The sequence below is a fragment of the Neovison vison genome, chromosome 1 (assembly GCF_020171115.1).
Source record: "Neovison vison isolate M4711 chromosome 1, ASM_NN_V1, whole genome shotgun sequence".
Taxonomy (NCBI): Eukaryota; Metazoa; Chordata; class Mammalia; order Carnivora; family Mustelidae; genus Neogale; species Neogale vison.
The window spans coordinates 239667876-239691011 of record NC_058091.1 but is presented as its reverse complement, the minus strand read 5'-3'; the positions used below and the strand labels follow the sequence as shown (position 1 = coordinate 239691011).

Genomic DNA, 23136 nt, shown 5'->3' with positions numbered 1-23136 from the left:
CCTGCGCTTCGCGGCGTCATCCAGTCGGCGGCCGAGGCGGCGAAGGGGACGGCACGTAAGATACTCACAGGGGCGGCCCGTATCCCTCCGCCGCCGGCGCAGTCCGGCCCTCCCTCCCCTAGCCCGCCAATCCCCGCGCCTCCCGACCTGCCCCTCGGCCTGGGCCCACCCCGCGCTCCGGCGGCCCCACCCCGGCGGCGCCGCCCGCCTGTCCGCCCGCGCGTCCCTCGGTCCACCTGCAGCGGGCAGTCCCTCTGACTGTCCCACTGAACGGCGCCGGCCGAGCCCGAGGCCTGGGCTCTTGCTCCCCGGCGGAGGGATCCGCGGAGGCTGAGGAGGCGGCGCTGAGATTAGGTGGAAGAGGTAGCTACGGCGGCGGCGGCGGTAGCGGCGGCGGCGGCGGCTCGGACTGCAGCGCATAAAGGGGCCGCCGCCGGGTGATGCGGTGACCGCTGCGGCAGGCTCAGGAGCCAAGTGGGCCTCGGCCCTCAGTCCGTCCTGCCGGACCCGCGCTCCCGAACTCCCCATCTTCTCCGGCCGACCCGCGATCACCGAGGAGGCCTCGCGCCCCCTCGCCCCTTCCCCGTCCCTCCCCTGTCCCCGTCCCCGCCCCGGGGGCCACCGCCACCCGCCTCCCACGATGGCTCTGAAGAGAATCCACAAGGTAAGCGGCCGGAGGTCGGCTGAGGGTTCCGGCCGCTGGGCGGGCCAGCTGAGCAGGCTGCGGCCTGCACTTCCCGCCGTCGCCTCCGCCTGGCTCGCGGCCTCTTTGGACCCGGCTGCCGACGGCGATGGTCCAGCCGGGCGCCCTTCACACCCCACTCCCAGTGATGGCGCCCGTGGAGGCCCCGGCGCGCAACCCGCGCTTAGGCCGGAGGTGCGCTAGCCCGCTCAGCGTTGGTCCCTGGTCTTCTTTCTAGGCCCCGCGTGGTATGGAGTCCCAGGGCCTCTGCCCGGCCTGGGACTGCTGCGCTAGAGGGCCATTGTCCGGCCATGCCGGGAGGGGGAGCTGGGGCTGGTGCGTTGAGCTGCCCCATTGACAGAAGTCGAAAGGGCTCCTCGCCCCAAGTCTGCCCGTGTCCCCCTACCCCCCTCCCGCCCACACCCGCCCACCTGCCCTGGTTCCCTCCACAGAGCTGCCGAGCTTGGAGCCCATGTCTCAGGCAGATGGAGGAAGCTTTTTTGTTCGATCCACAAGTATTTCTTGAGTTCACTTACCTCTTGGCGGCCGCACACTTCGGTCCATCCACTCTGCTCGTCCAGAAACTTAAGAGTAGGAAGTTCGGAAGGAAAACAAAACAAAAAACCAAACATGACTCTTTTGAGGGAGGAGGGAAGTGGAAAGGAAAGCGTTTTGTTCTTCGAGGTTGCCAAATGTAGTGAGAAACTACACTTTTACCGGAATGGAAGCTGTTGAATTTTCAAGGGTAGAGATAGAAACCGGAACGTTGAAGACCACTGAAGGAATTACACAAAGTTTCCTTTTACAGTATCTTCATGCAGTGGATTTTAACGCTTAAATTATGTGATGTGTTCAGGGAGATCCTTTTAATTTAGAAGGAATTTTGCTCCGTTTTTCCGTTAGAAAGGATGTCTTTGCCCTTTAAGATGAAGGGTTGTTCAGTTATTTGTATGAAGATTTTCCTTATACTGCGTCTATATTATGGGCTTGGCTTAAAATTTAGGGTCCAATTTACCAATATTGTAAAACTCCTGGTGCCGCTCACTATAATGTCTTTTTCTTAAAAGTGGGGAAATACTACTGGTGATTTTTGATTGGTGTTTTACTTGGAGAAGCTCTCTTAAATCTCTAGCCACTTACAAGGAGATCTTGGGGTTATCCATAGGGAGGAATAGGATGGAGATGCAAGGGGACTAGAACAAATACCTTGCCCTAAACTCAGAGAAAATGCAGACTGTCGGACAACTAAAACACTTCAGTTTGCAGTCGGTCTTCATTTCTTTCACGATCAGAGACCTTTAATGTGGAATTAATCCCAACAGTTACTGTAAATTTAGGTTAGGTTAGATCCTTACCAGCTTGTTTGGACTTCTTCGATTTCTAACAAATGAAGAAGGGCAGACTTCAGACAGAGTAAATCTTCTATTAAAGTGAAGCAGGTTATGTGTTAAAAGGAGCTTGAAACTTCAAGGAAGATTTCTTAAGGAACTATTTAAGGGGCAGGAGCACACTGAGGAATCATCATCCAAATAAAAATATATATGTATTTTTAAGGTTTTTAGTAGTTAACTGGGTTCTTATATGGTCTAGTTGGGAAGCTATCAGTTTGAGAGTTTGAGATTATAGCTGTAGAAGACTGTGCTCTTTTTTTTTTTTTTTAAACTTCCCCTCTCCTCCTGTTCTTATTTTAAAACCTGAAGAAGAGTGTGTGTGGTAACTTACAGATCAAGAAATATACCCTTAAAAAAAATACCCTTTAATCTCTACATTAATTGATAAGTGTTGATTTTTTTCAGAGAAAAAGGTAACTCAAAATATGTATTTTAATCTTCTAATATACTTTCCTCAGTAATGTGGTTTCTTTTGAGTTACTACATATTCTCTAGATCTTCTCTAAAATATCTTCTTATAAAAATTTTAATAGGGAAAACCAAGTTTAGGTAATGATACTTTGAACTTTTAAAACTCAGTATTCGCCTTTCCTCCCCTGGTTTATAACCTAGAGCCCTCTGCAAAGTACGGCTCAACTTCTGAGACTGCCAGGGATTAGAAAAATAAAATTTATTTTTGGTATACTAGTCAATAAGATTGTGAAAACAGAATAGTTATTTTTCCCCCAAATTATCTGTGTAATACCAGTTCTGAGTTGAATGCAGCCTTACCTAGGTATGGATAAGACTAGTCCTTCCCATCTTCTTGGCCCTAGTAATGTATTTACAATGGAATCCCCAAAAAACTTTGTTGGCTTATATAATTGATCTTGATCTTGAACCTTCCCAATTATCATTCTCTGAAAAAATAGTTCTACTTAAATACTCTGTTAACTTTCGACATCTTGAACTGCTGCATCTGGGTTGTAATAAAATTTGCTGAGAACAAATAAATTTGACATGTGGCATCTTTAGGAATGCAGTATCTTGTTTCTTTGACAGGGAAATAGTGTTCTGTGAATTTGACCGTCCTTTAAATGCATTGTCTTTTTGGCAGAAGCTTTTGATGGACTTTATTTTGATACACACTTTAAAGTCTCCTGACCTATGCTTTAACAGAGTGTACCAGAGAAGGTCATTATGAATATCCAGTGTAGTTCTGTGCAGGGATTGGGACCCTCTGGGTGTGTTTGTATCTATACCAAATGGTCCTAACCTGCTGTGTTTTGAGGTTTTCTGCTGACTTTATAGGTCTTCAGCTTTGATTTTGATGCTTTGAGTGTCTGCCTCTTGCAGCACCACCCCCAGCCCTATTCCAGTTGGCTGCATCTCATCTGCTGTGGGCTGGGAAACCAGATCATGGAGCTTATTAAAATTATGTCTAAAATAAGACCCAGTAGGCTCTGAGTGACGAGGGCTTCATGTGTTCTGTGAACTGTGTGGTCTCTTTGACTGATCAGAGACCTTTTTTACTTCCTGTTTTTCTTCTTTTTTTTATACAGATACAGGAGGCTTTAGGGTACTCTTAGAGTACCATAATACTGAAACACGGTTAATTTATTTATTCTGTGGAAGGATAAAAGACTGAATGTCTTGATTCTTTAAGGAGTTGAAGACAGACCAAAGTTAGGATACTAAAAGCTATTTTCTTAATAGTAATAGTGCCGTGTATATTTTAGTGGTATCCTGTTATTTATAATTAACATTTAGCATATATGGCTTTAATGCCAGGATGGTCACTTGATTTATTCTGTTTCTGTGATAAAGATTTTTATAGCTAGTTTTTTGGGGGGGCAAGAAACACCTCAGAATAAAGATTTCAAATTCTAATGGCTCTAAAGGCCAAGCAAGCAGGTAACCAAAGTGAGCAAAGAGAATTGGGGGGAACTAGAAATTACATATGCTATCAGAAGAGGGCAGCTGCTACCCTGCTCTCTCCAAATGTTGCTATTACCAGGATCTGTGGGCCCAGGGTTGCCAGATCTTCCCTTTATCCCCCTTTAAAAGGAAAGCCACAAGTCCAGATATTTGGCAACCAATTCAAATTAAAAACAATACCACATTTCTGGTAGGTTGGTAGTTAACAGTTTGATTTGTGAATTAAAATTAAAAGATTGAGGTTCAGTAAGCAATCAGGGAGTATATGGATAAAAAAATGGGGAGTATAAGGATTAAATCAGTTAAACCATACTTGCTATCTTTTTTTAAAGTTTCAGAAGTTTATTGCTTTCTGTAGATTCTGGGCAAGATTAAGTAGTTTTTTGTAAACTATTAATTAACTTCCTTGCCTGAGGTTTTACCTGGTTATGTGTAAGGTCATAGGTAAAGCCAATTTAATAGAAGCATTGATCCCACAGTAGAATTTTGTATCTTCCTCTTCATTATGCTCTGTTTCATGTTGTGAATCATCTTTCTGTATACTACATACTTTCAAAATGTTTTAAGATTGGGAGATTACAAAAGGATGATTCTTAACTTTGTAACACTGTCAATAGTACTAAATATAAAAAATAATTACTTTAGGGGTGCATGGTGGTTCCGCCTATTAAGCATCTGTCAGCTCAGGTCATGATCCCTGGGTCCTGGGTTCGAGCTCAGCAGGTACTCTCCTTGTCCCTCTTCCTCTGCTCTTCCCCTGGTCATGGTCCCTTTCTCTCTCTCTCTCTTTCATATAAATAAATAAAATCTTTAAAAAAGTATTTTTTAAAAATACTGTACTGTGTGATACCATATGTTAGAGTTATCATATGTAAGGGTAAAGTGAATTCCTATAAAAACAGCAAAACAAATTATCAAATTGTTCTGTGGAGTATTGTGAACTTTAATAGATGGTTGACTGAAAATGGCTGTTGGAATTAGGTTAGGTCTATCTTAGAAAGCAAATATACCTTCTTACTCCAAAAGATAAGGTTCTTAGAATCTCTGGGAAGATTTTTCTTTAATTATTCATTAAGAAATGATTCTTTGCTTTGCATAAATAAGTTCATTGGATTGAGAAACTTTCTTTGGCTCTTCCAGGTTGCTATTTAAATGTTAATTTAAACAGCCATCATTGAAGGATAACTGTTAATCTAGGTTTGCTTTAAACTCTCTCAGTGTGTATTACTGTACTGCTGACTGACAAGGAGGAAGTTTTGACAAAGTCCAATTCTGGATATTTTAGTCCAGAGAGAGAAAAAGGGCTGCTAAAATATCCTAGGCAGTTCCCAGGATAGGAATACCTGACTCATGCATGATGCTGCCAAGGAACCTCTGCAGCCTCATCCCAGAAATGCAGGAGCATACTTTTTTTTCTGTAGAACTAAAATTTTGGTGGTTAGATTCCCAGGCTAACCTTCAAAATCATATTTAATTATGACATAGGAAAATAAAGTACCATTTGTTCTTCTGTCTCAGAGTCAAGTGAGATTTCAATTAATAGAATCTAAAATGTTAGAACTGTAACACATCTCAGAGCTACTGTCTGAAAAGGCCATGTGACTTTCTAGGGCTGGATCAAGAACCTGGGTTTCTTGACTTATGTCTGGTGTCTTTTCTGGCCTACCATGTACCTTTATATAGCTGTTAGGTATGTAAATCTAAAGGACACAGTCTTTTTCTTTTGTTCAAATAGTTGGGTATTCAAACTGTGCCTTGGTACCAGAAGATCTTTTCTTCAACATCTCTTTTTATTGTTGAAGAGGTGTGTATGAACTCACCTAAAACTATATAAAGTTTGAATGTTCAGTCCTCCATACATCTTTCATCAGAGTTAAATGGGTTTTTTAATCTCTGCAAGATTAAGAATCACTGTTTTACATCTTTAAACACTGTTTTAATGTGAGTTGGTGACGCAGTTACCTATTCCACAGAGAAAGTAGAAATCTTTATGAATTCTTTTAGATTTCCTTTGAGGCCTAAGAACAAAAACTAAACTCTGTAGCTGCTATCTTTATAGTACTCAATCAGTTTCAGAATTAATGAATTTTCTGAACAACCCCTATGAGAATTCTTTTCTCCCAGGTTATATGGGAAAACACTTGAGAAATAAGCAAACTTGCCTGTGATTATATGGTATGGTAAGAAAAGCCAAGATTCAGATTCATGCAGTCTTGACTCTAGCCAGCCATTACTCCAGATTTACCTTAGTCATCACTCTTATTCCTTGTCTCTGCAGAAGTTATACTTTTCCCTTTGTCAAGCTAACTTACGCTTCCCTGTTCTTCCTGCCAGGTCCTTGCTCTTGAGTAATTGTCTCTGCTGTCCTAGTTTCAGTCTCTTCTAAGCCCCTTCAGCATCCAAGCTTATTTAAGATTATCCCATCCTAAAAAAAAATAGCAAAAAAACCTTTTTTTTTTTTTTTTAATTTTTGAATTTTTTTTTTTTGCAAAAAAAAAAACTTTTTAACTTCCTAGTCCACTATAGCGGATTCCTTCCTCTTCTCTATTCCTCCCATCTCTGGCATTTCAGTGCCAAAATTCTTTCTTTTTTTTTTTTTTAAGATTTTATTTATTTATTTGTCAGAGAGAGAGAGAGTGAGTGCACAAGTAGGCAGAGCGGCAGGCAGAGGCAGAGAAAGAAGCAGGCTTCTTGCCAAGGAGCCTGATGTGGGCCTCGATCCCAGGACCCTGGGATCGTGACCTGAGCCGAAGGCAGCAACTTAACCAACTGAGCCACCCAGGCGTCTCTCAGTGCCAAAATTCTTAAAAGAATAGTCTACTCACTGTTCTGGGACTGCTTAAAAGAATAGTCTACTCACGGTTCTGGGACCAGTCACCTACTGGTGACTGGTGATTACTTAATTGCCGGACTCAATGGACAGCTCAGGGTTTTTTGTGGTTTTTTTTTTTTGTTTTTTTTGACAGCTCAGTTTTTATTTGATTTTTGTCACAGTCACATTGTTATCACTCATTTCCCTTAGTTCTGAAGATAAACTGCTTTCTCCTTCATATGTAGTGTTTCTCAACTTTATTAGAATGCTTTTCAAACTAATACTATTGAGGGATACAAACAAGAGTTCGTGAAACAGTGCACACTTGGATTAAGATTGATAGCACAAATGGTCCTGGGTAAATGAGTTAAAATTTGTAATCAAAATTTAATCTCAGAAGCACAAAATTAGGTAAATTTTAAAAATACCGAGATGAAAAAAAAACCTAGATGAAACATTGTTGTCATTTTATTGTGAAGGCGCAAACTAAAAATGGTATTTTTCTTCCTTCTTTTTTTTTTTTAAGATTTTTTTATTTATTTGAGAGAAAGCACAAGAACAGGGTGAAGGATAGAGGGAAAGCAGACTCCCCACTGAGCAGAGATCCAATGCCAGACTTTATCCCAGGACTCTGGGATCACAACTCAAGCCAAAGGCAGATACTCAACTGACCAAGATACGCAGGTGCCCCAAAGTGGTATTTTTCTGAAATGATTAAAGAGATCTTCATGAAGAGCTGCATTAAATGTGTTACTGTATGTTGTTTTCATTACAGTATGATAAAAATTTGTTTCAAATAGGTACAGTGTAGCAAAAGAATACAAACTACATATTTGGCAGTATTCATGCAGTTAGGCTATTACCAACATTATTAATTGTCCCATGGGTAGATGTAGACAGGTCACCTAATTTAAAAAAATATGCTCATGTTTATTTCAAAATAATTTGATTTGGGAGGCTTAAGATTCAAAGGACTTTATATTTTATTTATTTAAAAGATTTTATTTATTTGACAGACAGAGCTCACAAGTAGGCAGAGAGGCAGGCAGAGAGAGAGGAGGAAGCAGGCTCCTGGAGGAGCAGAGAACCCGATGCGGGGCTTGATCCCAGGACCCTGGGATCATGACCCGAGCTGAAGGCAGAGGCTTAACCCACTGAGCCACCCAGGCACCCCTCTTTTATTTTTTTTAATAAAGAACTTTTTTTTTGAAGTTCTTACTCATTTATTTTTCAGAGAGAGCCAGAGAATACAGGTGGGTCAGTAGAGTTGGGGGGCGAATGGCAGAGGGAAAGGGAGAAGCAGGCTCCCTGCCAAGCAGGCCCAACTCAGCTAGATCCCTGGCCCCAAGGATCATGACCTGAGCTGAAGGCATACGCTTAACCAACTGAGCCAACCAGGTGCCTTCAAAGGACTTTTTCATTTTAAACTTACATATTTTAGGTACACCTTGGTGGCTCAGTTGGTTAAGCATCTGCCTTTGGCTCAGGTCATGAACCAAGGATCCTGGAATTGAGTCCTGCATCAGGCTCCTTGCTGGATAGGGAGCCTGCTTCTCCCTCTGCCTGTTGCTCCCCTGCTTGTTCTCTCTCTCTCTGACAAATACGTAAAATTAAAAAAAAATTTTTTTTTCCATTTTTTTTAGGGGCACCTCAGTAGTGCAGTTAGTTAAGGATCCAACTCTCAGCCTATGTCATGATTTCATGATGGTGGGATGGAGCCCTGCATCAGGCTCTGTGCTCAGAGCAGAGTCTGGTTAAGTGTCTCTTTCCCTTCCCCTCTGTCTTCTCCCGCCCCCCCCACCCCTGCTTTGTGTTCACTCTCTCTGGAATAAATAAAATCTTTAAAAAAGACCTTTCATATTCTAGTTACAACTCTATGAGGAATGGGTTAGTATAGTAGGAGTACTTAATATATAGTAAGCTTTGCTTAAATCTCAAATATATATTGAATTAGAACAAGAAACTATATAGATCAGTGAAGTCAAATAGATGATAATACCCATGATTAAATGTTGTTTGTGCATCACAGCACAGATGGACATTGTTTGCTTTATGTTCTAGTTTCTTGAGGCAAATTATTGCCTTAAATCTGTAGAAATATGTAGTATTTCTTAGAAGCATGTATTAAAAGTGGATAAAATTTAGGACAAAAAATATTGCCACCTTTATTCCTAGTAATACATACTAGTGTTTCATGACAAACACTGCTGTAATTCAAATAGATCTTATTGATCATTTTCAGAATCATTTTCCTTTAGTCTTTGTGTTTTTCCTTATACAGAGAATGTCTTCTCACCCCACCCCCTCCTCCTGAATTCTTTATTCATCCTTGGAGACCTAACAGAAATGGCTTTTCTGTATGGCATGCCCCAGGCATGCAGGCAGTAGGGTTCCACTATAGAACTATTTCTTAGTATGTAGACATGATTGATTATTCTTCTCCTCAGGACTGAGCTCTCCTGGGCAAAGTCCTTGTCTTACTTGTTATATTCCAGTATCTGATGCATAGTAGGCATTCAGTTTTTGTCAACAACATTCAGTGAATGCTGACAGCAAGTGATATGGTGGGAAAAAAAAGGATTTTGGAGTAACATGCTTATTGAGTCATGTGCTAGCCCGTGTTCTTAGCCAAGTCACTTCCCTGATTTTCTTTAGCCTCACCTTCCTTGTCTCTAGAATAAGGATAGTGTCACTTACCCTGCAAACCTGTGGGGGATGATTAGAAAGGAAATATGGACTATATAAAAGGTAGTTTTTAATATTATTACTGTGACTTAACTGGCACAGTTGCAAAGTTGCAAATATAATACCTAGAATATTTCTTTGAACCATTCCAAAGTAAGTTGTTAACATGATGTCTCATTAACCCTAAATACTTTTGTATAAGAAATGTATTTTTCTTCGAAATAAGGACATTCTGCCACAGGATCAGAATACAGCCTTCAAAATTAGGAAATTTCCATTGAGACATTACTGCTGTATAATCCTCAGACCCCCATTCAAGTTTTTCCAATTGTTTTATAGGAAAGGATCCAGTTACTTGTTCCATTTTGTTATCTATCTGTGGTCTCTTTGAATTTCTTAGTCTTTTCTGGGCTTCATGACCTTGACATGTTTCAAACATTAGAGTCCAGTTGTTTTGCAGTGTCCTCAATTTGGGTTTGTTTCCTTATGATCAGATTTAGGTCATGGGTCTTGGACAGGAATGTCACAGAAGCAATGTTGTGTCATGTTCTTCCCATCCTATCAAGCATGTGGTGTGTGATTTTGGTTGCATTCTTTTCATTACATCCTGTCAAGTGGTATGCAGTTTCAGTTTGACCTATTACTGAGAATTTTCACTTGCATCACTTGATTAAAGTAGTGTCTACCAGGGTTCCCTACTATGGAATTAATTCTTTTTCTCCTTGTGATGAGTAAGTAATTTGGGGGGAAATACTTTGAGAATATGTACTTATCCTATTTGTATTATTTATATACTGCTACAGAAGAAAGTACCCCAAAACTTAGCTACTTAAAACAAACATTTATTATCAAACAGTTTCTGAAGATAAGAAATCTGATAATGGCTTATAGCTGATGATTGTGGCCCAGGGTCATTTTTGATATTGCAGCCAAGATGTTGCCTGAGACTGCACTCTGAAGGCTAGAGGATCCCCTCTAAGCTCTCTCCCATGGTTGTTGGCAGGTCTCAGTTCCTTGTGGGTTATTGGACTAAGGGATTCATTTCCTCCCCACATGGGTCTCTCCATAAAGCTGCCTGAGTATGCTTAAGACATGGCATCCCTTAGAGAAAGTGTGAGAGCGAGCAACCACAGTATCTTTTATAACCTAATCTCAAAAGTAATATACTATCACTTGCCATATTCTGTTAGTTTCACAGACCACTCCTGTTACAAAGTGGGAGAGGTGACTAAAGGGTGTGGATATGAGGAGTCAAGGATCATGGGGAGCTATTTTGGAGTCTGGGTACCACACCATTATGTAAAAGTTTTAACTTACTCAGTTTTAAATGTATATTTGTATGAACTTATGATATCCTACTTTATTCAGGTGAATCATAATAATTTATTATCATTAAAAAAAAAGATTTTTTTAATTTATCTATTTGTCACAGAGAGATACCATAAGTAGGCAGAGAGGCAGGCAGAGAGAGAGGAGGAAGCAGGCTCCCTGCTGAGCAGAGAGCCCAATGTGGGGCTCGATCCCGGGACCCTGAGATCATGACCTGAGCCGAAGGTAGAGGCTAAACCCATTGAGCCACCAGGTGCCCCTATTGTTTATTTTAATGCTCAAGTTTTTTTTTTTTTTTGTTTGTTTGTTTTTTGTTTTTGTTTTTTTTTTTCTCATTCTTTGAGTACTTTGTTTTGGAACCACAAGATAGCTCTTTTTCTTTTACCCTGCTTTAGCCTTGTGATCATCTATTTTTCCAAAGATCCCTAGTTCTGTTTACTGGAAAATGATAATTAGAAATCAAGATTTAGATGCTAGGTGTGCTCATTGCTCTTGGAATCTCACAGCTTTCAGGGTTTCTCAGTGTAATCAGTGGATGTAGTTAGGGAATATGTGTATGTACATACAGGTAATACACATACATACAATACACACATTTCCATGTAGATTTACTTTTCTCTCTATATATAAAAAGCCCCGTCAGTTCACATTGGCACTTTTAATTCCTGGCTAATATCATAGGGTTCACCCTATATTTCTTCCTTTCAGTATTCCTATTTTTTCTTTTTTTAAGATCTTTTTGTTTATTTGGGGTGGGAGGGACAGAGGGAGAGAGAGGATGTCAAGTGGAATCCCCACTGAGTATGGAGCCTGATGTGGGCTCAGTCCCACAACCCTAAGATCATGACCTGAGCTGAAATCAAGAATCAGATGCTAAACTGACTGAGCCACCCAGGCACCCATCTTTTGGTGTTCCTAATTCTTTTCTGACAGTGAGAAACCTGGCTTCTGTTATTCTTTATATATCTGTTCATTTTATCAATTTCCCAGTATATAATCAACCTCCCACCACTGTAGTGCACCTATATAGATAGAATTCTGGTTCTCCCTTACCTGAGGATGCCCTTAATTGTCCTGACTTATGCTGGGTCATGCCCATCCCCTTGCAGATGTTCTCAGAATTTAAAAGTAAAATAAAATAATAAAATAGGGCTTCTTAGTTGGCATAAATATTTAGATAAAACTATTTAAAGTAATAGTGCCAGTCGTGTAGAACATACCTAGAATAGATACAGGAAGTTCAGCCCAGTAATTGTAACCATATAGCACTTTTTCCAGTTAGGGAATATGGTCCTTCCTTCCTTCCTGCTTCAGTTTTATACCTTTATTTGATAATAAGCTATTCTCATTACTGTTTGTAGATTTTTGAAAGTGGTGATGGGTACATAGGTAACCAGTTTTTAGAGCTTGTTTGGTCAATCTTCATCCTCTTTATGTTTTCTGGACAACTACACACAGATACGGTGTGGAACATTCCTTATTCCTCTGGCCCAGGTAGCTTTTTTTTTTTTTTTTTTTTAAAGATTTTATTTATTTATTAGAGAGAGAGAGAGCACACAAGTAGGCAGAGAGGCAGTCAGAGGGAGAGGGAGAAGCAGGCTCTCCGTGGAGCGGGGAGCCCAATGCAGGGCTCAATCCCAGGACCCTGGGATCATGACCTGACCTGAAGGCAACTGCTTAACTGACTGAGCCACCCAGGTGCCCCCAGGTAGCTTTGTTGAGTCTGGTGTCTCATGTGCACATCTGGAGTTCCCATCTCCTTCATGGCAAGTTTCTGGATCTCTCTGCATGCCCAAGGGGCTTGCTTTTTGAAACCCATTCCATTGATGCACTTGTGAATGTTGATGTATTCTCAGGTCACTACCTTGTTGGTGGCAGAATGGCGCTTCTCACCACCCTTCTTTATGGGAGCCATTCTATCAAGCCCTGGTTGGAAAGGGAGAGCACAGCAAGGTATTGTGGGGAATATGCCTTTTCTTTTCTTTTTTTTTTCTTATTTGACAGAGAGAGATCACAAGTAGACGGAGAGGCAGGCAGAGAGAGAGAGAGAGAGAGGGAAGCAGGCTCCCTGCTGAGCAGAGAGCCCGATGCGGAACTCGATCACAGGACCCTGAGATCATGACCTGAGCCGAAGGCAGCGGCTTAACCCACTGAGCCACCCAGGCGCCCGAATATGGCCTTTTCTACAGCTATTCTTGGAGTAAACTAAGACCAAAATTTTAATTTACTGTTATTCTAATTTTGGTAACTCTGATATGATCAGTACCTATGTACTTACTATCCAATTTAACATTCAGAACTACCTAATTTAGTTCTAGTATTAAAGTTTTTTTAAAACTAGAATCTAATGTTAAAGCAATAGCTTCTCTCTCTCTCTCTCTCTTTTTTTTTTTTAATATTTTTTGTATTAGGCACCTGGGTGGCTCAGCCAGTTAAGTGTTTGCCTTTAGCTTAGGTCATGATCTCAGGGTCCTGGGATAGAGCCCCACACATCAGGCTCCCTGCTCATCAGGGTGTCTGCTTTTCCCTCTCCCTCTGCCCCTCCGCCTGCTTATGCTTATTCTCTCTCTCAAATAAAGAAACAGAATCTTTTAAAAAATATGTATTTTTTATTAAGCATATATATATAAATATATATTTTTTTTATTAAGTAAACTCTGCCCATGATGGGGCTCACACTCACCCTGAGATAAGAGTTGTACACTGCATGGACTGAGACAGCCAGGTACTCTGATAGCTTCTCTTTTTAATTTATGAGTTTAGCATCTTTGCATATTTAGAAATACTATTTATGTTTTGATAAGCGTGGTTATTGTAGGTGATGGGGACTTGCTTATGGAACCACCCCTACTTCACTTAAGGCAATAATATATTATCACTGAGTTTAGTAGTAGGCCAGATTATTGTCTTTTTTTTTTCTTTCTTTTTTAAAAAATTTTATTTATTTATTTGAGAAAGAGACAGTGTGCACAAAGGAAGAGGGAGAGGGAGAAGTTGACTCCCCGCTGAGAAGAGAGCCCAATTTGGGGCTCAGTCCCAGGACCCTGAGATCAAGACATGAGCCAAAGACAGTTGCTTAATTGACCGAGCCACCCTGGTGCCCCAGATTATTTGTATCTTTAAGCATTGTGTTTCACTTTTGTTGACTAGAAATAGTAAAACCCACTTTAAAATTACTGAGCTTACCAACAATATATCATACATATTTGTGAGCTCTTTTTTTTTTTTTAAAGATTTTATTTATTTTATTTGATAGGCAGAGATTACAAATAGGCAGAGGGGCAGAGGCAGACAGAGAGAGAGAGAGAAGGAAGCAGGCTCCCTGCTGCGCAGAGAGCCTGAAGCGGGGCTCAATCCCAGGACCCTGGGATCATGACCTGAGCCGAAGGCAGAGGCTTTAACCCACTAAGCCACGCAGGCGCCCCTTGTGAGCTCTTTTCAAAAGTGTGAATTCCCATGATATTTAGTGTTCTCTTTTCAAGGGTGATTTGAAACCATTTTCCAAATGTTTAAAAGACTGATTAAGTTGGATTAAAACAAAAACTAGAATTCATTCTCAGGCGCTTGGGTGGCTCAGTGGGTTAAGACTGCCTTCAGCTCAGGTCATGATCTCAAGGTCCTGGGATCAAGCCCCGCATTGGGCTCTCTGCTCAGCAGGGACCCTGCCCACCACGCACCGCCCCCACCTGCCTCTCTGCTTACTTGTGATCTCTCTGTCTCTCAAATAAATAAATAAAATCTTTAAAAAACAAAACAAAACAAAAAAACTAGAATTCATTCTCAAAACAGAAATAGTTATACCCTTTATTTTCACTACTGGACAAATCTTGAATAAATAAAATCTGTTTGGGACGCCTGGGTGGCTCAGTTGGTTGGACAACTGCCTCCGGCTCAGGGCGTGATCCTGGAGTCCCGGGATCGAGTCCCACATCAGGCTCCCAGCTCCATGGGGAGTCTGCTTCGCTCTCTGACCTTCTCCTCGCTCATGCTCTCTCTCACTGTCTCTCTCTCTCAAATAAATAAATAAAATCTTAAAAAAAAAAAATCTGTTTAACTTAGAGTGGCAATCCCAGAACATGCTTATGCAGTAATTTATTTTTCAGTATACATATCTTATTTTAGTTCCTCTTTTGTTGAATCTACAACTTGATGTGGAAAATAAATTGAATGAGGTCACATGCAGCATTAATATAGGGTTAAGAAAAATTGTTCAGACTTTGAGGAACAACTTAAAACTAACAATGTTTATTGGCATTTGGAAAGGAGCTGTTAGTTTCTTAACCTGGACTGTGGACATGACCTGACCTGTAATCTTAGAGTCTGGGGTAAGGCCACTACTGTGGAACTGTTTTTACTTTTATGGTCAGTATTTTCATTGTCTTTTAGCTTCTAGTATTGCTGTTAAGTCCAAAACTATTCCGATTCCTGATCCTGTATTATGTGGCCAGTTTCCTTTCTGGAAACTTAACAGGTTTTCTGTGTCCCACATATGGGAAATTTAATGATAAGTGGTGATGTAGGTCAATTTTCATTTGTTTTGCTCAAAATTCAGTTGGAATTTTTGAGATTTTATGAGATGTATTTCTGTATTTGGGGGAGAGCTATGGCAGAGGGAGAGAAGAGACTATCCAAAGCAGACTCTATACTGAGTGGGGAGCCCTATGTGGGGCTCCATCTCATGACCCTGAGATTATGACCTGAGCTGAAACCAAGAGTCGGATGCTTAACCCACTGTGCCACCTAGGCGCCCCTCTTCATTTTTTCAAACTGTTACTGGATGTTGGACTTTTGGACTGCTCTCCCCACACCCTTTCTACTTACATGGATTTTCCTATTCTGGACATTTTATGTAAATGGAATCATACAATATGTGACCTTTTGTGTCTGACTGTATCCAAGTTACAGTTTATAGAAACTATGTCCAAGTTACAGTATATATCAGTACTTAATTCTTTTTTTTTTTTTTTTTTTTTTTAGAGAGAAAGGGTGAATATGTGGGCCTGTGAGAGTGGGGGAAGGAAGGGACAGAGGGAGAGGGAGAAAGAGAATCTGAAGCACGTTCCACACCCTGGGGAGCCAGATGCTGGGCTCGATCTCACAACCCTGAGATCCTGACCTTAGCTGAAATGAAGAGTCAGACACTTAACCAACTGAGCCACGCAGGTATCCCCTTAATTCATTTTTATGACTGAATAATGTTCTTTTGTATGGGTATACCACATTTTCTTTTTTCCATTTATCATGTGATGGGCATTTAGGTTGTTTATTTATTTATTTTTTAACCGTTAAGAATGATGCTGCTACAAACATTTTTCAGATGCTTTCAATTTTTGTCGAAACACGTATTTTCATTCTTAATACACAGGAGTAGAATTGCTGGGTCATGTGGTAGGTAATTCTGTGTTTAACATTTTTGGGTTTTTGGTTGTTTTTTGGGGGTGACTTACTTATTTGAGAGACAGAGAGTGCATGTGCACTTGTGCACACATCAGTAGTGTGAGGGGCAGAGGGAGAAGGGGAGAATCCTTAAGCAGACTCCCTGCTGAGTGTGAAACCTTCACGGGTCTGGATCTCACAACCCTGAGATCGTGACCTGAGCTGAAACCAAGAGTCAGAAGCAACAATCCACTGAGCTACCCAGGCGCCCCACCCTGTGTTTAACTTTTTGAGGAATCACTAGGCTGTTTTCTAAACAGACTGTACTGTTTTACATTCCCATCAACAGTGTATGAGGGTTCCAGTTTGTATACATCATCATCAACACTTGTTACTTTATTACGTTGATTATGGCTTTCCTAGTAGGTATCAGATGATATATCATTGTGGTTATGATTTACATTTTTCTTAATTACTGAATGATACTGAACATTTCTTCATGTGCTTATTGGCCATATTATGTCCTCTTGAGAAAAGTGTATCCTTTGTCCATTTTTAAATTTTATTGTCTTTATTGTTGAGCTATAAGAATTCTTTATATATTCTGTGTATTAAAGCACTATAGTTGATAATTGATTTGCAGAATTTTTCTCCCATTTCGTGGGTTGACGTTTCACTTTCTTCATGGATATACGGAAGTTTTATATTTTAATGGAAGTCCGGTTTATCTAATTTTTCTTTTGTTGCTTGTGCTCTTGGTATCTTAGCTAAGAAGTTGTATCCAGGATACAGAGATTTACGTCTATGTTTCCTTTTAAGAGTTTTATAGGTTTTTTAAAAAAGATATTATTTATTTGACAGAGAGAGATCATAAGTAGGCAGAGAGGCAGTCAGAGAGAGGGGGAAGCAGGCTCCCTGCTGAGCAGGGAGCCCGATGCAGGGCTTGATCCCCGGACCCTGAGACCATGACCTGAGCCGAAGGCACCCAGGCGCCCCCCGCCCTTTAGCCATTTTTTTAAAAAGATTTTTTGGGGCGCCTGGGTGGCTCAGTGGGTTAAAGCCTCTGCCTTTGGCTCAGGTCATGATCCCAGGGTTCTGGGATCAAGCCCCACATTGGGCTGTCTGCTCAGTGGGGAGCCTGCTACCCCCTCTCTCTCTGCCTGCCTCTCTCCCTACTTGTGATCTCTGTCTGTCAAATAAATAAATAAAATCTTTAGAAAAAATAAATAAAAAAGATTTTTTGTTTTTAAGTAATCTCTACGCCCAGTGTGGGACTTGAAGTCATGACCCGAAGATCAAGAGTCATGTGCTTTTCCACTGAACCAGCCAGGTGCCCCTCCCTCTTAGCCATTCTTAAATAGGCATTTCAGTGGTAGTAAGTACATTCATATTGTCATACAGCCATTACCACCATCCATCTCTAGAACTCTTTTCACCTTTCAAAACTGAAACTATACCCATTAAACAATAACTCCCTATCCTCTTTCTCTTCAGCCCCTGGCAACCTTCCTTCCACTTTTTGTGTCTATGGTTTTTGACTAGGTTCCTCATATAATTGGAATCATACAGTATTTACCTTTGTGTGACTCTCTTCTTTCACTTTAGCACAGTATGCTTAAAGTTCATCCATGTTGTCAGTATATCCTTCCTTAAGGCTAAATAGTATTCCATGCCACACTCTACCTATCCATTCATCTGGTGGTCGACACTTGGGTTTACACATTTTTAGCTATTCTAAGTAATGCTGGGAGGAACTCGGGTGTACAAATATCTCTTCAGAACTCTTCTTTCAGTTATGTAGGGCTTATACCTAGAACTGGAATTGCTTGATCATAGGGTAATTCTGTTTTTAATTTTTGGAGAAACTGCCGTACTGTTTTCCATAGTGACTCTATTATTTTACACTCCCACCAATACAAGAGTTCTAATTTCTGTACATCCAACCAACATTTGTTACTTTCTGTTTTGTTTTTTATTTGTTTGTTTGTTTTTAATAGCTTTCCTGATGGGTGTGAGATTATGGTATCTGGTCTGTTTTTAGTTAATTTTTGTATATAATGTGAAGTAGGGATCTAGGCTCGTTTTTTGCATGTGAATATCCAGTTGTCATAGAACCATTTGCCTCAAGTGAGTTGTTTTGACAACTGTGTAAAAAACCAGTTGGCCATAGATGTATGGGTGTATTTCTGAGCTTCTGTTTTATTGATATATACATCTATTTTTATGCCAGACTGTTTTTATGTCATACTGTCTTGAATACTATGGCTTTGTATTGTTTTAAAATCCTTTAGTGTGAGTCTTCTAAATTTATTATTTTCCAAGATTGTTTTGGTCTTTGGGTCTCCTGCATTACTATATGAATTTAAGTAGCACCTTGCTATTTCTGTAAAGCAAAAAAAGGGAGGGTGAGGGACATTTGGAATGTTGATAGAGATGGAATATGTATCAATTTGAAATCTGTAGATTGGATTCTTTTATTTTTTTTTAATATTTTATTTATTTATTTATTTGACAGAGAGATATCACAAGTAGGCAGAGAGGCAGACAGAGAGAGAGGGAGAAGCAGGCTCCCTGCTGAGCAGAGACCCTGATGCGGGGCTCAATCCCAGGACCCTGAGATCATGACCTGAGCCAAAGGCAGAGGCTTAACCCACTGAGCCACCCAGGCACCCCTGTAGATTGGATTCTAATCTACTGTAGTCACTGTAGATTGGATGGAATCTGTAGATCAGTTTGGGGGAGTATTTGGATTAGTCCTCCTATGTTTTCTATTTTCCATCTTTGTCTTTTATCTCCCATCATAGAAGATTTTCTCATTCTCAGTATGTTTAAGGATTTTGTTCTTGTTTCATAGAAGTAATAACTTCTCTTACCTTTTAGGATATTCATAATAGTTTTTCTTTTGTTCTGACTTTTTCTCCTTGCATGGTCTTTGTTTTCCTTTGCTTTTTTCTGTACATTGTTTTGGTGTTTATCTTTTATGTTGAAGATGAATGATCAGATGGCTGATTTCTTCATTGTCATTTATACTTACTAGGATTGGAGTACTAAAAAATTGATGAAAAGGTCTGAGCATATAGGGGTGAGTTTTGGCAACTGTGGAGTTCAGTTTATGGTTTGCTGACTGGGCTGTTTCTCTGGGTGAACCATTAATATCAGTGAATAGTAAAAGCTCTTTATCTTGTGCTGGTCACATTTTCTTGAGGATCTAATAATCTCCTGCCTAGACAGTACAGGCCCAGCTTCCAGTTTTCTCAGAACCACTGGGAACAAAGTTGATACAAAAATGTTCACTTAACCTTCCAGTTTTCTGTACATCATCCATCCCCTTGACTATGCTTGTAATCTCTTATTCCTGAGACATTCTGTTTTATCCTTTCCAGAGACCAAACCTCTGGCCTGTGGCTTGGCAGGAGAGGCATTCACTGGAGGAGTCCAAAGTCAAGGAAGTGATCTATACATCATTTTTTTTTTTTAATTTAATCTTTTCAGTGTTCCAAGATTCACTGTTTATATATCACTTTTTATTAGTTTTAAGTTTTAGAGTTTTATCTTTATAAGATTTTTATCCATAAAGAACATTAACTGTTGTCAATTTACCTAGATGTTATGGAAGTGTATACATTTTAAATGACATGCATTTTCAGTAAATATAAATGTACCAACAATGTATTTTCTTAAACTTTATTCCGCTGTGATAGGAATTGTTTACAAGTTTTTGCTGCTGCAGACACTGAAGCATCAACATTGCCATACATGTCTCTTGGTGCACAAAGGTGAAGCTTTCTTTCTTTTTTTCTTGACTTCTTAACTATGTAGTCAATAGGGTTGTTTGGTTATAGATTGTGAGCCTTTTTGTTTTTGTAAGATACTGAAGAATTGTTTTCCAATCTTTTTAGACACCCAACTAACAAGATACAAGAGTTTCTGATTTCCTTCTTTTAAAATTTACCTTATTATGAATATAACACACTATAGAAAAGTGCACAAAATAGATGTCTAATAAATTTCCAAACACCACCCCGTCACCCATCATCTTGTGTTCTTTCTTTTTTTTTTTTTTAAGATTTTATTTGTTTATTTGACAGAGAGAGATCACAAGTCTTAGGCAGAGAGGCAGGCAGAGAGAGAGGAAGGGAAGCAGACTCCCTGCTAGCAGAGAGCCGGATGTGGGACTCGATCCCAGGACCCTGAGATGACCTGAGCCGAAGGCAGAGGCTTTAACCCACTGAGCCACCCAGGCGCCCTTGTGTTATTTCTTAATTACCTCTTCTACCCTCACTGGATTGTTTTGAAGCCAATCCCAAATGTTACATAAGTATATCTGTAAATAATTCAGATGTATTACTAAAAGATAAATCACTGGTTTTCAACTCTAGGCAATTTTGCCCACTAAATGACATTTGGCATTGTATGTAGTCATTTTTGATTGTCACAACTGGGAGGCTACTGGGTGCTACTGGCATCTAATAGGTAGAGGCTAGGGAGCTGCTAAACATTCTGCAGTGCATAGGACAGCTTCCAACAACAAAGAATTACCCAGCCCCAAATGTCAATATTGCCCAAATTGAAAAACCCTGAGATAAGAACTCTTTAAAAATCATGTGCATGATATAGTTAAAACATCTCTGTCTTTTTTTTTTTTTTTAAGAATTTAAGTAATCTCTACCCCTAACATGGGGCTCAAAATCATAGTCCTGAGATCAGGAGTCTCACACTCTACCAACTGAGCTCCCCAGGTGCCCTTGCAGTTATTACATCTAAACATGAACAATTGGGATGCCTGGGTGTGTCAGTCAGTTAAGCGTCTGCCTTCGGCTCAGTTCATGACCCTAGGGTCCTGCATCCAGCTCCTTGCTCCGCAGGGAGCCTGCTTCTTCCTCTGCCTGTTCCTCTCCCTGCTTGTGCTCTCTCTCACAAGTAAATAAAATTAGGAAAAAAAGTTTAAAAATATGAACAATATTCATGACCTCAAATGTCCAGTTTAAAATCTTTCTTTTTCAAATGAGGTGTTTTTTTTTTGTTTTGTGTTTTAAAATATTTATTTGAGAGAGGGAGGGACAGAAAGAGCCATGAGCATAGGGACGACAGAGGGAGAGGGACCAGCAGACTCCCCACTAAGTGGGGAGCCTGATGTGGGGCTCGATTCCAGGACCCTGAGATTATGACCTGAACTGAAGTCAGACTCAACCAGCTGAGCCACCCAGACTCTGTCAAATGAGGTTTTAAATCTTTTTTACTCTTTATTTTTTGAATTAATATATAAAGTCAACTAATTGCATTTGGTTGATGTCTTTTAAGTCTTTGTTAATATATAAATATATTTCCTCTTTCTTTTTAAACTTATTTGTTGAATAAAGCAGATCTCTTGTTTTGTATACTGCCCCATATTCTCTAGATATTACAGATTGTATCCTCTGCCTAAACAGATTTTCAGACAGTCCTGTTTTTAGCTCCAGGAGCTGCTTGTACCATCATCAACTTCTGAGCCTCTGTAAATTTGGCTTCTTGAGCTTTTCCCATAAATTACAATTAACCTTTTTGGGACTGCTAAGTCACTAACATTCATCACTCTTGCCTTTTACTTTCCCAAAATTTTGTTGCTGTTGCCTTTTCTCCCATTCTTTGTACTCTAGTGGGTTTAAGCCTTAAAAAAAAAAAAAAAGGTTGACTCCTTAACTATAGAAAACAAATAGATGGTGACCAGAGGAGAGGTAGGTCAGGGAATAGTTGAAATAGGTGAAGGGGAGTAACAGTACACTTATCTTGATGAGCACTGAGTAACATGGAATTGTTAAATCTCTATATTATACGCCTGAAATGAATATAGCACTATATGGTATCCTGAAATTAAAAATTTTCAAAAACTCTGTTGACTCTTATTTTAATAGGATTTTGGAGAGAATAAAAGTTACATGTTTCAATCTGTCATTTTGCCTGAAAGTTTGAGATACTTTCAGTGGTTCTTAATATATATCTTTCTAAACACATGCTGTATTATTAGACAATAATCTATATTTCTAGGAATTGTAACTTAAAGAAACAGGTACTTCAAAAGTCATAAAGTACAGAACCCTTGTAGATCTAATTATTTTTATGTAGCAAATGGAAGTATTGGACATTCGCAGTATTCTAAAAATAATTCATGATTTTCTTTTAGATCGATATGTAACATTTAAAAATAGCTGTTGTCTATTTTTTTAAAGATTATTTTAGTTTAGTTTTTTATTTGACAGACAGAGATCACAAGTAGGCAGAGAGGCAGGCAGAGAGAGAGAGGGGGAAACAGGCTTCCTGCTGATCAGAGAGCCCAATCCCAGAACCCTGGGATCACAACCTGAGCTGAAGGCAGAGGCTTTAACCCACTAAGCCACCCAGGTGCCCCTGTCTTCTATATTTAGCTAAGATGGCTAGCCTATTATGTACCTCATTTGAGGTTTTAGATGAATATTTATATCTATGAAGAATATTGTTTGGCATTGTAAAGGACCCTGGACAATATATTAGCATGTCAAATCTGGAGGGAAGTGGATCACTGAAAACAAACTACTTTTATCATAAATTCCTACCCTTAACAATATTTTAAAAATATTACAATTTTTTCAGCCAGTAGCTTTTGGAAACAAGGCAGTTGTGGGTATTTTTAAAAATTATTATTATTTGGGGCGCCTGGGTGGCTCAATGGGTTAAAGCCTCTGCCTTCGGCTCAGGTCATGATCCCAGAGTCCTGGGATCGAGCCCCGCGTTGGGCTCTCTGCTCCCCAGGGAGCCTGCTTCCTCCTCTCTCTCTGCCTTCTTGTGATCTCTGTCTGTCAAATAAATAAATAAATAATCTTAAAAAAATATTATTTGGTTTTGTTTTAGAATTTAGCAGAATTAGAGATTTGTGATTGTTTGGGGGCACTTGAGTGGCACAGTGTTAGTTCAGTGGCTGCCTTCAGCTC

At 40.0% G+C, this 23136-nt stretch overlaps 1 protein-coding gene across 1 annotated transcript in view; it reads left to right on the top strand.

Moving 5' to 3' along the window:
• Window positions 1–206: 206 nt before the first annotated feature.
• Window positions 207–23136, top strand: part of UBE2D2 (ubiquitin conjugating enzyme E2 D2) — a 63473-nt gene continuing 40543 nt past the window's right edge. The window contains exon 1 of the mRNA XM_044226372.1: window positions 207–664. Coding sequence (XP_044082307.1) covers window positions 641–664 — 24 coding nt within the window. The 5' untranslated portion in view covers window positions 207–640. The remainder of the gene's footprint in view (window positions 665–23136) is intronic.